The following is a 17002-nucleotide window of genomic DNA, read 5'->3' as shown; positions in this document are numbered from 1 at the left end:
AGTAACAGGATCACCAGTCATCCATCAGCAAACCGGTCAATCCCCTTCTCTCTTTCAAAGACAATTTACTACAGATAAATATTTGGAGACACTGCTCTTTGGCAAGCTCACTTTGGTAAGCCCATGTCATTAGCTTGTTCAAGTGTCACTGAATCTTTGTGAGTCCATTAGCCAATGGGAGCCTGAGTGAGATGGTGGAGCGGGACACAGTCAATAGCAATATATGCAGCCCTTGGAAGAGAGAGAGAGGACCATATTAGTGAATCAGCCGATCACAACGTGTGTAAGCTGAAAACTTGCTCTGATTAAAGAAGCAATAAAACTGGCCTTCTTTAGACTAGTTGAGTATCTGGTGCATCAGCACTTGTGGGTTCGATTACAGGCTCAAAATGGATAGAAACAAAGACCTTTCTTCTGAAACTCGTCAGTCTATTCTTGTTCTGAGAAATAAAGGCTATTCCATGCGAGACATTGCCAAGAAACTGAAGATCTCATACAACGCTGTGTACCACTCCCTTCACAGAACTGGCTCTAACCAGAATAGAAAGAGGAGTGGGAGGCCCCGGTGCATAACTGGGCAAGAGGACAATTACATTAGAGTTTCTAGTTTGAGAAACAGATGCCTCACAAGTCATCAACTGGCAGCTTCATTAAATAGTACCCGCAAAAGCTCCAGTCTCAATGTCAACAGTGAAGAGGCGACTCCGGGATGCTGGCCTTCGAGGCAGAGTTGCAAAGAAAAAGCCAAATCTCAGACTGGCCAATAAAAATAAAAGATTCAGATGGACAAAAGAACACAGACACTGGACAGAGGAACCTAGAGGCCAGCATCCCGGAGTCACTTCTTCACTGTTGACATTGAGACTGGTGTCTACCCCAAAGTGCTCACTCCACCCCAACTCAAGGCTATCATGGTTATTGATACCAGACTGTCTCTTCTCCTCCCAGAGGATCTCTGATGGCTAACAATAACATACGCTGACATACATTACCCTCTCTCCCTCAGTGACATTGTTAGTTTCTAAGATCTCCACCCGTCTCCCCTTATCAATGCCTGCCACATGTAATCGCTTCCAGAGAGAAACCAGAGAGAAACCTCACATATACACAATGCCAATGGCCTGGGATATTCATGGGTAAACATGTACTGTACTAACAACAGCAGCAGGACTCCAAACAAGGAAATGCAGGAGTACAGATAAGGCAGGTAATACTCCCACAGATATGACAGACAGAACATGTAACACGTTTTAGAGTCATTTAGGAATTAAACTTTCATTGCAGATTTTTAGTTAACAACGCCAACAGGCAAAATATGTGAAGAGGTGGAATATGAAAGACAAAAATCACATAAAACAGGTTATGAAAGTCACATAACAGAGGGAGAGAATGAGAGGGGAGTAGGAGAAGAGGGGTTGTTTTACCATAAAGACTTGGCCATATTATCATCATGTATGGCTGATGCCACCGACACCATTCCCAGTATCAGCAGGGTCAGGAGGAAGAGGACTAGTGCTGTCTCATACAGACGAGCCATCACACCCTGTGTACAGAGAGTATAGAAACAGTATACCACATCTTATATACATTTACTGTACATGATGCCTTTATCACTAACCTTGTCCCAGATATGTATGTGCTTTAGCCAACTCATCCCAATCATCATACCATGGCAACAATACTCAGGGGATTTGGCTCAAGCACATCTTCTAACCAGTCTTCTCTGTCACTGAAGCAGGTACATTTTTGGATCCAGTGAAGCCCTCAGACTCAGTGAAGAATTAGGCAAAGGGCAGCAGGAAGAATAAGGAGAGGTTGGAGAAGAGGAAGACTAGATTCCACAGTCCTGCATTGAGAGATGGGGACAGACAGTGTTATAGACAGTGAGAGGCTTTATCTCTCTCTACCACAGGAGGCCGGTGGCACCTTAATTGGGGAGCACAGGCTCGAAGGGAAAGGGGATACCTAGTCAGTTGCACAACTGAATGCATTCAAGTGAAATATGTCTTCCGCATTTAACTGGTTGGGTGGCTGCGGGTGGCTGCCTTGACGACCTCATCATTGCGCTCGGGGAGCAGTTGTTAACTGCCTTGCTCAAGTGCAGAACAGCAGATTCTTTTCCACCTTGCCGGCACTTGGATACAAACCAGTTACCGTTTGGTTACTGGCCAAACGCTCCTAACCGCTAGGCTACCGTCTGGCCCCATAGTAATAGATGGAACGGAATAAATTGAATGGTATCGAGTAGAGGTCGACCGATTATGATTTTTCAACGCCGATGCAGATTATTGGACGACCAAAATATGCTGATACCGATTATGCCGATTTTTATATACACTGCTCAAAAAATAAAGGGAACACTTAAACAACACAATGTAACTCCAAGTCAATCACACTTCTGTGAAATCAAACTGTCCACTTAGGAAGCAACACTCATTGACAATACATTTCACATGCTGTTGTGCAAATGGAATAGACAACAGATGGAAATTATAGGCAATTAGCAAGACACCCCCAATAAAGGAGTGGTTCTGCAGGGGGTGACCACAGACCTCTTCTCAGTTCCTATGCTTCCTGGCTGATGTTTTGGTCACTTTTGAATGCTGGCAGTGCTTTCACTCTAGTGGTAGCGTGAGACAGAGTCTACAACCCACACAAGTGGCTCAGGTAGTGCAGCTCATCCAGGATGGCACATCAATGCGAGCTGTGGCAAGAAGGTTTGCTGTGTCTGTCAGCGTAGTGTCCAGAGCATGGAGCCGCTACCAGGAGACAGGCCAGTACATCAGGAGACGTGGAGGAGGCCGTAGGACGGCAACAACCCAGCAGCAGGACCGCTACCTCCGCCTTTGTGCAAGAAGGAGCAGGAGGAGCACTGCCAGAGCCCTGAAAAATTACCTCCAGCAGGCCACAAATGTGCATGTGTCTGCTAAAACGGTCAGAAACAGACTCCATGAGAGTGGTATGGGGGCCTGACGTCCACAGGTGGGGGTTGTGCTTACAGCCCAACACCGTGCAAGACATTTGGCATTTGCCAGAGAACACCAAGATTGGCAAATTCGCCACTGGCGCCCTCTGTTCTTCACAGATGAAAGCAGGTTCACACTGAGCACATGTGACAGACGTGACAGAGTCTGGAGACACCATGGAAAACGTTCTGCTGCCTGCAACATCCTCCAGCATGACCGGTTTGGCAGTGGGTCAGTCATGGTGTGGGGTGGCATTTCTTTGGGGGGCCGCACAGCCCTCCATGTGCTCGCCAGAGGTAGCCTGACTGCCAGACCCCTTGTGAGACCATATGCTGGTGCGGTTGGCCCTGGGTTCCTCCTAATGCAAGACAATGCTAGACCTCATGTGGCTGGAGTGTGTCATCAGTTGCTGCAAGAGGAAGGCATTGATGCTATGGACTGGCCTGCCCATTCCCCAGACCTGAATCCAATTGAGCACATCTGGGACATCATGTCTCGCTCCATCCATCAACGCCACGTTGCACCACAGACTGTCCAGGAGTTGGCGGATGCTTTAGTCCAGGTCTGGGAGCAGATCCCTCAGGAGACTATCCGCCACCTCATCAGGAGCATGCCCAGGCATTGTAGGGAGGTCACACAGGCACGTGGATGCCACACACACTACTGAGCCTAATTTTGACTTGTTTTAAGGACATTACATCAAAGTTGGATCAGCCTGTAGTGTGGTTTTCCACTTTAACTTTGAGTGTGACTCCAAATCCAGACCTCCATGGGTTGATAAATTTGATTTCCATTGATAATTTTTGTGTGATTTTGTTGTCAGCACATTCAACTATGTAAAGAAGAAAGTATTTAATAAGAATATTTAATTCATTCAGATCTAGGATGTGTTATTTTAGTGTTCCCTTTATTTTTTTGAGCAGTGTATATATTTGTAACAATGACAATTACAACAATACTGAATGAACAATTGTCACGCCCTGACCATAGAGAGCCTGTTATTCTCTATGTTGGTTAGGTGTGACTAGGGTGGGTCATCTAGGGGAATTGTAAAGCTATGGTGGCCTGATATGGTTCCCAATCAGAGGCAGCTGTTTATCATTGTCTCTGATTGGGGATCATATTTAGGTAGCCATTTCCCCATTGTGATTTGTGGGATCTGGACTATGTGTTTGTGTAGCTGCCTGTTAGCAACCCAGAACGTTATGGTTTGTTTGTGCTTGTTTGGTGAGTTCTGATTTATTAAAATATGTGGAACTCTGCACACTGCACCTTGGTCCAATCATTATGACGATCGTGACAACAATGAACACTTATTTTAACTTAATATAATACATAAATAAAATCTATTTAGTCTCAAATAAATAATGAAACATGTTCAATTTGGTTTAAATAATCCAAATACACAGTGTTGGAGAATAAAGTAAAAGTGCAATATGTGCCATGTAAAAAAGCTAACGTTTAAGTTCCTTGCTCAGAACATGAGAATATATGAAAGCTGGTGGGTTCAATATTCCCAGTTCTTCAATATTCCCAGTTAAGAAGTTTTAGGTTGTAGTTATTATAGGAACTATGACACGTCGACTATTTCTCTCTCTACCATTTGTATTTCATATACCTTTGACTATTGGATGTTCTTATAGGCACTTTAGTACTGCCAGCCTAATCTCGGGAGTTGATAGGCTTGAAGTCATAAACAGCGCTGTGATTCAAGCATTGCTAAGAGCTTCTGGCAAACGCAGTAAAGTGCTGTTTGAATGAATGTTTACGAGCCTGCTGCTGCCTACCACCGCTCAGTCAGACTGCTCTATCAAATCATAGACTTAATTATAATATAATAAACACAGAAATATGAGCATTTGGTCATTAATATGGACAAATACGGAAACTATCATTTAAAAAACAAAACGTTTATTCTTTCAGTGAAATACGGAACCGTTCTGTATTTTATCGAACGGGTGGCAACCCTAAGTCTAAAGATTGCTGATACATTGCACAACTTTCAATGTCATGTCATTATTTAAAATTCTGGCAAATTATTTCACAGTTCACCCTGACTCTGCTTGCAAGAGAAGTGACACAATTTCCCTAGTTAATATTGCCTGCTAACATTAATTTATGTGAACAAATTATGCAGGTAAAAAAATATATACTTCTGTGTATTGATTTTAAGAAAGGCATTGATGTTTATGGTTATGTACATTTGTGCAAAGATTGTGCTTTTTTTCAGCAATGCGCTTTTGTTAAATCATCACCCGTTTCGTGAAGTTGAAGTAGGCTGTGATTCCATGATAAATTAACAGGCACTGCATTGATTATATGCAATGCAGCACAAGCTAGTTAACTACACATGGTTGATGATATTATTAGGTTAACTAGTGATTATGTGAAGATTGATGGTTTATTATAAGATAAGTTTCATGCTAGCTTTCAACTTATCTTTGCTCCTTGCTGCACTCACGTAACAGGTGGTCAGCCTGCCATGCAGTTTCCTCGTGGATTGCAATGTAATCGGACATAATCGGCGTCCAAAAAGGCCGCATACCGATTGTTATGAAGACTTAAAATCGGCCCTAATTAATCAAACACATTGTTTTTATATATTTGTTATCATTCCATTCACTCCATTCCAGCAATTAGTGGAAGCCTCCTCTTCTGTCTACATGCTATCGTCTTCTGATTCAACTTCACTAACAGTCCGTTTTAGAAGTTGAGTGTCTGAGGAGCTCATATCATATCTGTCTTATCATCATCACTTGTAACCTGGGGTGGACTGTCATTTTTCTCTGAACAAATTCAATAGGAATAAAAAGAATATATGTGAAGCATGCACACTGAGAAGATCTTTCAACAGCACAGGACTTCAAACCACGTACAAAATGTCAGCATGCAATTTTTTTTTAAATACTTTTATTCATACAGGTTTTTTCTCATTGAGATAACTGGGTCTGACAACGTGTGTGTCAGTGTAACTGTCTGTGTGAGTATGTTCATGTAGGGTATTGTGTGTGTTTACCTTGTATAAGAGATCTGTTAAGCCACTGCATGTAGTAGCTGTGTGAGAAGGAGAGCAGGACCTCGTTGGAGAAGATGGAGAGATGTGGGAGTAGAACAGCGCCGACAGAGACAGAAAGAGTGCAGGTACAGAGCCACAGCCTAGAGAAAGACAGAGAGAAAGAGGGGGAGAAAGTACAGAGCCACAGCCTAGAGAAAGACAGAGAGAAAGAGGGGGAGAAAGTACAGAGCCACAGCCTAGAGAAAGACAGAGAGAAAGAGGGGGAGAGAGAAAGAGATTTTACAAAAAGAAGTTGCATTCCCATATGACACATAGAAATATCAAATATGTCGGCGGTAATGAAACCTCTATTGTTCAAAGTTACTTACGCAATTTTGTTGACTGTTGCATCTTTGCTGTCATCTATAATTTAAAGCACACACAACACAATTATTATTATGGCTTTCAAAAAGAGGAATACGTGTGTGTGTTGTAGCGGGGGGGGAAATTAGGGGGGGGGGGCAGACCGGCTGGACAATAAACTGGGAACCTGATAAAAGATGATACCTCCTTTCACAAAATTGGCAACAAAAGGACGACAAGCACATATTGCTCAACTCTCACAACTCTCTCTGGACCCCCATATGTATGTGTGTGTGTGTGTGTGTGTGTGTGTGTGTGTGTGTGTGTGTGTGTGTGTGTGTGTGTGTGTGTGTGTGTGTGTGTGTGTGTGTGTGTGTGTGTGTGTGTGTGTGTGTGTGTGTGTGTGTGTGTGTGTGTGGCACTGACCTGTGTGTAGGTGTGTTTGGCACTGATCTGTGACTGATCATGATATCGATCAGATAGGTCAGCTGTTTCCAAATAATGAACAAATTGGTGCACAATTTAGAATGTATGTGCAAGTGTTGTAAAAAGGTTTGGGGGTGGTATTGAACAATTTGCTAACCCCACCCATTACGATGAAGACTGTACTCCTAAAAACTGAAGGATGATCATATTTGACACAGGCTTTGAAGTTTATTTTGCATACCATAGTTTTGTACAAGCAAAAGAAGACAGGCTATCAAAAGTGCAGAGTCCTTTGTTGGTTAAAGTAAAAACCCAAGGATCGCTGTGTTTCCTCCTCACTTCTTTCTCTCTCTGGCTTCGTACATTGTTTAAAATCACACTACACAAGAGAGATGACTAGAACGACTGTGTCTGCCCTACGGAGGGTATCCCAGGGTAACATTCCTTCAGGATTAGAAATTATGCAAATAATTACTTTACTACAACCCAACATCTATCTGCAATATTAAAGCTACCGTCCCCCTAATTTTTTAAATTCTAATAATAAAAATAACATTCCCTGTGCCCCTCGCCCCATCTAACAGGACAGAGGATCCGGAAGGCCGAGGGAGGGGGCCAACAGGGGGAGGTTGCATAACAGGCTCTGGCTGTAATTTGTACCAGAGTGTATTTTGGAAAGCGTCCCGTCTCCAATACCAACGCTTGCTGTCAATTCCTGACGCAAACATACACTCACAAGTGAGGTGGTGGGGTTGCTACAGTTAAAAACATCCTATAGCTCGTGCACATGCACACATAAATTATGGCCCCTTCATGGTAACCAGCAACTTGTTTACATTGACATGCAAAACCTATACGCAGAAGTGTGAAGTAAAGGCAAACATATGCTGAAATATGGATTTATATACTGTATATGTCCATCCTGGCTGTAATACAACACCCACATTTACATTTACATTTAAGTCATTTAGCAGACGCTCTTATCCAGAGCGACTTACATGTAGGACCAAAGGAGGATATTGGCAGACATACAGAAATACCAACCGTATAATCAATGACTTTTACAGTTAATCAAATCAAATCAAATCAAATTTATTTATATAGCCCTTCGTACATCAGCTGATATCTCAAAGTGCTGTACAGAAACCCAGCCTAAAACCCCAAACAGCAAACAATGCAGGTGTAAAAGCACGGTGGCTAGGAAAAACTCCCTAGAAAGGCCAAAACCTAGGAAGAAACCTAGAGAGGAACCGGGCTATGTGGGGTGGCCAGTCCTCTTCTGGCTGTGCCGGGTAGAGATTATAACAGAACATGACCAAAATGTTCAAATGTTCATAAATGACCAGCATGGTCAAATAATAATAAGGCAGAACAGTTGAAACTGGAGCAGCAGCACAGTCAGGTGGACTGGGGACAGCAAGGAGCCATCATGTCAGGTAGTCCTGGGGCACGGTCCTAGGGCTCAGGTCCTCCGAGAGAGAGAAAGAAAGAGAGAATTAGAGAGAGCATATGTGGGGTGGCCAGTCCTCTTCTGGCTGTGCCGGGTGGAGATTATAACAGAACGTGGCCAAGATGTTCAAATGTTCATAAATGACCAGCATGGTTGAATAATAGTAAGGCAGAACAGTTGAAACTGGAGCAGGAGCATGGCCAGGTGGACTGGGGACAGCAAGGAGTCCTCATGTCAGGTAGTCCTGGGACATGGTCCTAGGGCCCAGGCCAGTTGAAACTGGAGCAGCAGCATGGCCAGGTGGACTGGGGACAGCAAGGAGTCATCATGTCAGGTAGTCCTGGGGCATGGTTCTAGGGCTCAGGTCCTCCGAGAGAGAGAAAGAAAGAGAGAAGGAGAGAATTAGAGAACGCACACTTAGATTTACACAGGACACAGTTAATCAGTAGAGTACTGAGCTGCAGAAACCCAGCAGACCTTGCAGCCTGTGACGTGACCTGACCTCCACTCCCCTGACTTTTGGCCTCACAGACTCACACGTACCTGTGGTGAACTCAGCATTCCTGTTGCAGTGGATGATGACCAGATAGGAGATGATGTAGAGACAGATGAAAAGCAGGACACAGATCTGTGGAGACAAAAACGCAGAGATCAATGATCAGGATCAAGCACGTGTTGTCACACAATTGGGACATGATTGGACATTGGGCTGACAGAGAAGAGACAGTGAGATGCTGCATTAGTAAAACGTGACAACATTATAACAGAACGTCGATTCTTGCGATACAGGCATTTTCCATATCGCGCTAAAACATAAACTTGATATATCGCCCAGCCCTAACAGAGGGTAGTGCGTACAGACCAATAAATACATCACTGGGACCAAGCTTCCTGCCATCTAGGACCTCTATACCAGGCGGTGTCAGAGGAAGGCCCTAAAAATTGCCAAAGACTCCATCCACCCTAGTCATAGGCTATTCTCTCTGCTACCGCACGGCAAGCGGTAATGGATCGCCAAGTCTAGGTACAAAAGGATTCTTAACAGCTTCTACCACCAAGCCATAAGACTCCTGAACAGCTAACCAAATGGCTACCCAAACTGTTTGCATTGACCCCACCCCCCTTTTTACGCTGCTGTTACTCTGTTTATTATCTATGTATAGTCACTTTACCTCTAACAACATGTACATATTACCTCAATTACCTCGACTAACCTGTGCCCACGCACATTGACTCTGTACCGGTATCCCCAGTATATAGCTGTCACGACTTCTACCGAAGTCGGTTCCTCTCCTTGTTCGGGTGGTGTTCGGTGGTCAACGTCAACGGTCTTCTAGCCGTTGCCGATCCATTTTTCATGTTTCATTTGTTTTGTCTGATTGTCACACTCACCTGGTTTCAATTCCCCAATTACATGTTGTATATGTTCCCTCTGTTTCCCCCATGTCCTTGGCGGGAATTGTTCATTGTAAGTACGTGTGCCTTTTGTGACTGGTGCGAGACAGGTTTTGTGCCCATGTGTTTTTTTGTGATTTTTATAACCCGGGAGTTATGTGCATTAAATGGCTGCGGCCATTTACCAAGTTCTGCTCTACTGCGTTTGACTTCCATGCCACCAGTTACGCACCCCTTGACAACAGCCTCATTATTGTTATTTTATTGTTGCTCTTAAATTATTGTTATTTTTTTATTTATTGCTTACTTCAGTTTATTTAGTAAATACTTTATTAACACTTATTTTTTCTTAACTGCATTGTTGGTTAAGGACTTGTAAGTAAGCATTTCACTGTATTCGGTGACAAATACAATTTAATTTTATTTGAATTGACATCTTTTTTGGAGTCAAATAAATCTACTGACAGAAACAATGTGTTGATGTCACTGTAATTATACCAGAGTTGAGTTGCAGGCTTAGTTGTAAGTAAGAGCTTTGTTATAGCAATGGACCACAATATAGTATGTAACTGTAGCAAGTACCTAATAACAACTTCATTTCCCAAACTGAAAGACAATGCCACAGTGACACAGTGCTCCCAAATAGCCAACTAAGACTTTCAGAATCTTTAATACATAATATATGACAAAAAAATTCCTCTGTAAAAATGCAAGACATCTAAAACCAGTACTTAGCCAGTACTCAGATACAGGCTGAAGAATAGTGTACTATAGCTGGTTTGAAACAGCCCTAGGCTTTCAGGCAGCTCAAAGAGAATGGAGTACATGCTTGGCAGTGTGAGGATTCGTGGAGAAGGTGTTTTCAATCCACAGACTATAAAGCTGTTAGGTCTATGAGGACATGATGGAGAGGTGGGAGTGTGGGGGAGAGGACAAAGCCCATTTCACAATGACTAACCATCTAATGCCTAACACGCTCACAGCCCAAACAGCTAATGCACAGCACACAAATAACCCAAACAAAAGCTCTACTCTGTATGAGAGAACTGCCAACAAATGACAGTCAGAGAAAAGGGAGAACCATGGAGGGTTCACAGCGTATACAAGCAGCATCTACTGAAAAATATATGGCCTAGTTTCAGGGCTTAAAGTTGAGCCTCCCATCCCAACAAACAGTCATCATGTTCAGTCACAATAAGACAGTCCTTTGTGAAGGACAAAACACCACAGGCCTTTATAGTTATTCTTCGCCTGTACTGATTATCCTTCACTTTCCTATCTGCTCCAGTCGATGACAGACAGACAGAGCCCCACTGAGAGCACCTTCACCTGCTCTAGTCCAGAGGACTACAGTGTTCCCTGTCTCAGCTCTGATGCACACTCACTTCCCTATCCGTCTGTCCCCACCTACACTATATATACAAAAGTATGTGGACACCCCTTCAAATGAGTGGTTTCAACTATTTCAGCCACACCTGTTGCTGACAGGTGTATAAAATTAAGCACCTAGCCATGCAATATCCATAGACAAACATTGGCAGTAGAATGGCCTTCCTGAAGAGCTCAGTGACTTTCAACGGGGCACCGTCATAGGATGCCACCTTTCCAACAAGTCAGTTTCTCAGATTTCTGCCCTGCTAGAGCTGCCCCGGTCAACTGTTAATGCTGTTATTGTGAAATGGAAATGTCTAGGAGCAACAACGGCTCAGCCGCAAAGTGGTAGGCTACACAAGCTCACAGAACAGAATGAGTGAGCAAGCGCGTAAAAATCATCTGTCCTCTGTTGCAGCACTGACTACCGAGTTCCAAACAGCCTCTGGATGCAACGTCAGCACAATAACTGTTCGTCGGAAGCTTCATTAAATGGATTTCCATGGCCGAGTAGCTGCACACAAGCCTAAGATCACCATGCGCAATTCCAAGCATTGGCTGGAGTGGTGTAAAGCTTACTGCCATTGGACTGGAGCAGTGGAAACACATTCTCTGGAGTGATGAATCACGCTTCACCATCTGGCAGTCCAACGGACTAATCTGGGTTCTGCGGATGCCAGGAGAACGCTACCTGCCCGAATGCATAGTGCCAACTGTAAAGTTTGGTGGAGGAGGAATAATGGTCTAGGGCTGTTTTTCATGGTTCGGGCTAGGCCCTTTAGTTCCAGTGAAGGGAAATCTTAACGCTGCAGCATACAATGACATTCTAGACATTGATGTACTTCCAATTTTGTGGCAACAGTTTGGGGAAGGCCCTTTCCTGTTTCAGCATGACAATGCACCCGTGCACAAAGTGAGGTCCATACAAAAATGGTTTGTCAAGATTGGTGTAGAGGAACTTGACTGGCCTGCACAGAGCCCTGACCTCAACCCCATCGAACACCTTTGGGATGAATTGAAATTCTGACTGTGAGCCAGGCCTAAATGCCCAACATACGTGCCCAACCTCACAAATGCTCTTGTGGCAGAATGGAAGCAGGTCCCTGCAGCAATGTTCCAAAATCTAGTGGATAGCCTTCCCAGAAAAGGGAAGGCTGTTCAAGCAGCAAAGGAGGGACCAACTCCATATTAATGCCCAGGATTTTGGAAGGAGATGTTCGACGAGCAGCTTTCCACATACTTTTGGTCATGTAGTGTATCTGTCTGTCCCCAACCGTCAATCTATCTGTCCACCTGTCATTCATCAAAAGATGTAGGACAAGCACAAAATAAGTGGTTACTTTTTATACCCATCATATAAAATACAAGTGGGGGAATGGGATTACTGGTAACTATGCACGTTACTTGTTAAGACTCAACAGCCTTTCAAAGGGCAAATGTTGGCCATGAAAAACAGAACAGCAACACCACTACTTGATTAAAAGGCTGCATCCTATGTCCAGCCTAATACAGCAAGGACACAAGTGCATGTGAAACACAATTGCTCACATATGTCTGCATACACACACACACAAACACACACAGAGAAGAAACCCTAATTCACAGGAATGGGAGTTAGAGAGGTAGAGAAAGAGGAAGGGAGTCTGGAATGACTCATCAGTGAGTCAGACAGGTAGAAGAGAGATGGAGATCTACTGTGCTAAGCAGGGTCATAGGTCACTTCTCTGTGATACTGTAGTGATAGAGCAATTATGCCAAGATCACAGGTTGATGACTACATATAACATTTAATGCGGTTCATATACCAAACACTGGCATAACTACATTTCACACTACAGTTCATGCTACACCAAAACACTAGACAAATGGCAACAGGTGTGACATCATGTGACTGTGAGTTGTACACATATAACAGTGCAACAATAATCATCTTTACCACAAATACCCAAGTTCTCTCCATGCCTTGTTACTCAGTTTTTAGAGCTGGAAGTTAGGCTACATTGAAGTTAGGCTACATTGAAGTTAAGCTACATTGAAGTTAGGCTACATTGAAGTTAAGCTACATTGAAGTTAGGCTACATTGAAGTTAAGCTACATTGAAGTTAGGCTACATTGAAGTTAGGCTACATTGAAGTTAAGCTACATTGAAGTTAGGCTACATTGAAGTTAGGCTACATTGAAGTTAGGCTACATTGAAGTTAGGCTACATTGAAGTTACTGGCTCAGTTGGTACATTGAAGCCAGGGTAGTGGGTTCATTGACCACCCATTAGGCTGCACATGACTGAAGTTAAAAAGCTCTGCTAAATGGCATATATTATTATATTATATTAAGTTAGGCTACATTGAAGTTAGGCTACATTGAAGTTTTTTATTTTGATTTTTTTATTTCACCTTTATTTAACCAGGTAGGCTAGTTGAGAACAGGTTCTCATTTGCAACTGCGACCTGGCCAAGATAAAGCATAGCAGTGTGAACAGACAACACAGAGTTACACATGGAGTAAACAATTAACAAGTCAATAACACAGAGAAAAAAGGGGAGTCTATATACAATGTGTGCAAAAGGCATGAGGAGGTAGGCGAATAATTACAATATTGCAGATTAACACTGGAGTGATAAATGATCATGTACAGGTAGAGATATTGGTGTGCAAAAGAGCATAAAAGTAAATAAATAAAAACTGTGGGGATGAGGTAGGTGAAAATGGGTGTGCTAATTACCAATAGATTATGTACAGCTGCAGCGATCGGTTAGCTGCTCAGCTAGCTGATGTTTGAAGTTGGTGAGGGAGATAAAAGTCTCCAACTTCAGCGATTTTTGCAATTGTTCCAGTCACAGGCAGCAGAGTACTGGAACGAAAGGCGGCCGAATGAGGTGTTGGCTTTAGGGATGATCAATGAGATACACCTGCTGGAGCGCGTGCTACGGATGGGTGTTGCCATCGTGACCAGTGAGCTGAGATAAGGCGGAGCTTTGCCTAGCATGGCCTTGTAGATGACCTGAAGCCAGTGGGTCTGGCGACGAATATGTAGTGAGGGCCAGCCGACTAGAGCATACAAGTCGCAGTGGTGGGTAGTATAAGGTGCTTTAGTGACAAAACGGATGGCACTGTGATAAACTGCATCCAGTTTGCTGAGTAGAGTGTTGGAAGCAATTTTGTAGATGACGTCGCCGAAGTCGAGGATCGGTAGGATAGTCAGTTTTACTAGGGTAAGCTTGGCAGCGTGAGTGAAGGAGGCTTTGTTGCGGAATAGAAAGCCGATTCTTGATTTGATTTTCGATTGGAGATGTTTGATATGGGTCTGGAAGGAGAGTTTGCAGTCTAGCCAGACACCTAGGTACTTATAGGTGTCCACATATTCAAGGTCGGAGCCATCCTGTGTGGTGATGCTAGTCGGGCATGCGGGTGCAGGCAGCGATCGGTTGAAAAGCATGCATTTGGTTTTACTAGTGTTTAAGAGCAGTTGGAGGCCACGGAAGGAGTGTTGTATGGCATTGAAGCTCGATTGGAGGTTATATAGCACAGTGTCCAATGACGGGCCGAAAGTGTATACAATGGTGTCGTCTGCGTAGAGGTGGATCAGGGAATCGCCCGCAGCAAGAGCAACATCATTGATATATACAGAGAAAAGAGTCGGCCCGAGAATTGAACCCTGTGGCACCCCCATAGAGACTGCCAGAGGACCGGACAACATGCCCTCCGATTTGACACACTGAACTCTGTCTGCAAAGTAATTGGTGAACCAGGCAAGGCAGTCATCCGAATAACCGAGGCTACTGAGTCTGCCGATAAGAATATGGTGATTGACAGAGTCGAAAGCCTTGGCAAGGTCGATGAAGACGGCTGCACAGTACTGTCTTTTATCGATGGCGGTTATGATGTCGTTTAGTACCTTGAGTGTGGCTGAGGTGCACCCGTGACCGGCTCGAAACCGGATTGCATAGCGGAGAAGGTACGGTGGGATTCGAGATGGTCAGTCACCTGTTTGTTGACTTGGCTTTCGAAGACCTTAGATAGGCAGGGCAGGATGGATATAGGTCTGTAACAGTTTGGGTCCAGGGTGTCACCCCCTTTGAAGAGGGGGATGACTGCGGCAGCTTTCCAGTCCTTGGGGATCTCAGACGATATGAAAGAGAGGTTGAACAGGCTGGTAATAGGGGTTGCGACAATGGCGGCAGATAGTTTCAGAAATAGAGGGTCCAGATTGTCAAGCCCAGCTGATTTATACGGGTCCAGGTTTTGCAGCTCTTTCAGAACATCTGCTATCTGGATTTGGGTAAAGGAGAACCTGGAGAGGCTTGGGCGAGGAGCTGCGGGGGGGCCGGGGCTGTTGGCCGAGGTAGGAGTAGCCAGGCGGAAGGCATGGCCAGCCGTTGAGAAATGTTTGTTGAAGTTTTCGATAATCATGGATTTGTCGGTGGTGACCGTGTTCCCTAGCCTCAGTGCAGTGGGCAGCTGGGAGGAGGTGCTCTTGTTCTCCATGGACTTCACAGTGTCCCAGAACTTTTTGGAGTTGGAGCTACAGGATGCAAACTTCTGCCTGAAGAAGCTGGCCTTAGCTTTCCTGACTGACTGCGTGTATTGGTTCCTGACTTCCCTGAACAGTTGCATATCGCGGGGACTGTTCGATGCTATTGCAGTCCGCCACAGGATGTTTTTGTGCTGGTCGAGGGCAGTCAGGTCTGGAGTGAACCAAGGGCTGTATCTGTTCTTAGTTCTGCATTTTTTGAACGGAGCATGCTTATCTAAAATGGTGAGGAAGTTACTCTTAAAGAATGACCAGGCATCCTCAACTGACGCGATGAGGTCAATGTCCTTCCAGGATACCCGGGCCAGGTCGATTAGAAAGGCCTGCTCACAGAAGTGTTTTAGGGAGCGTTTGAGAGTGATTAAGCTACATTGAAGTTAGGCTACATTGAAGTTAGGCTACATTGAAGTTAGGCTACATTGAAGTTAGGCTACATTGTACATTTCAATGATGCTGAGATGTTGATGAATTTTTCAAAATCTGGATAGACTAGTCCACTGAGAATTTATAACTCATTGGGTTATAAATGACATAATATGATTATTACTATTAAGAATTTAGCACACGAATGCAATATTTATCCTGAATTACTTGGTGAACAAAATGTCTTATGTTTGTTGTTACATTGTAGACAGGTGTATATAACCGTGGATGCTGGTACAGTAGTAAAGGAACGGCAAAGTGCTATTGAGAAATATGAAACACATTCACAAATTCTAATAGCAAGTTCCCTGGAATAGCCTGCACCCACACATATTCTTTTTTATACATTTTATGAGATATAAACAATTGCATTTGCAGCTGGCTGGTGATGACAACAGTGCAGTGAGAGCGCTCCACTCAACAGGCAAGCTCTTTCAGTTTCACCGCAGTCAACGTGTAGCCTACAGCTTGCACTTACTATGGTCTCTCTGACTCGGTCGTGGGAAAGCTGGTCACGGACCGACACGTCTTCTGGAGCTTCCATGCTCCGACAACCATATCGCGGATTGACCGCCCTTTATGTGGCTCAAATGTATATTTGTCTGGTTCTTGTTGCTGCTTCGTCAGACCAGCGCAGCAGCTCAGCTTGTCCTTGTTCCCAAGCTGACTGATGCTATGCAAGTGATTCGTCTCGCTGCTGCTCCGATCTTGTGGGAAAAGTGCCGCTGTACAAAGCGGCATGGGGTTGCGGTTGACGCGGTGTGATGTCAACAAAAATTGCTGGTGCAAAAGACATTTCATTTTTGGTTTCTTCGATGAAGATTATTCAACCAACATTCATGTGATCAGCAACTTGATCATGTTCCTAATATCTTACCAAATCATTTCACATTTGATGTAATGCCCACGAGGGGCGCAGCGGTCTAAGGCACTGCATCTCAGGACAAGCGGCGTCACGAAAGTCCCTAGTTCGATTCCAGGCTGTATCACATCCGGCCGTGATTGGGAGTCCCATAGGGCTGTGCAAAAGTTGGCCGGGGTAGGCCGTCATTGTAAATAAGAATGTGTTCTTAACACACTAG

At 44.2% G+C, this 17002-nt stretch overlaps 1 protein-coding gene and 1 long non-coding RNA gene across 2 annotated transcripts; both read right to left on the bottom strand.

Annotated features, from left to right (window-relative positions):
- Positions 1-6459, bottom strand: LOC124019799. The gene is made up of 4 exons (XR_006835850.1): positions 6351-6459; positions 5983-6218; positions 1425-1846; positions 1-231 (listed from the first exon to the last, which is right to left on the bottom strand). It is a non-coding gene; the product is annotated as an uncharacterized LOC124019799 (long non-coding RNA).
- Positions 6460-8532: 2073 nt separating this feature from the next.
- LOC124019790 (limb region 1 homolog-like protein) lies at positions 8533-17002 on the bottom strand. The gene is made up of 2 exons (XM_046335220.1): positions 16399-17002; positions 8533-8828 (listed from the first exon to the last, which is right to left on the bottom strand). Exons 1-2 carry the CDS (start codon positions 16462-16464, stop codon positions 8643-8645), a joined length of 252 nt encoding a protein of 83 aa, XP_046191176.1. The 5' UTR covers positions 16465-17002; the 3' UTR covers positions 8533-8642.

The sequence above is a fragment of the Oncorhynchus gorbuscha genome, linkage group LG03 (genome assembly GCF_021184085.1).
Source record: "Oncorhynchus gorbuscha isolate QuinsamMale2020 ecotype Even-year linkage group LG03, OgorEven_v1.0, whole genome shotgun sequence".
In the NCBI taxonomy this organism is placed as follows: Eukaryota; Metazoa; Chordata; class Actinopteri; order Salmoniformes; family Salmonidae; genus Oncorhynchus; species Oncorhynchus gorbuscha.
Note: the sequence above shows the minus strand (reverse complement) of the source record. Positions and strands in the feature narration are given on the sequence as shown.

Bases quoted from the DNA above. Each gene is read 5' to 3' on its own strand.
- LOC124019790 (XM_046335220.1), bottom strand. From the start codon at position 16,464: ATGGAAGCTCCAGAAGACGTGTCGGTCCGTGACCAGCTTTCCCACGAC. The intron at 8,829-16,398 runs GTAAGTGCAAGC...TTGTCTCCACAG, and splicing joins ACCGAGTCAGAGAGACCATA to ATCTGTGTCCTGCTTTTCAT.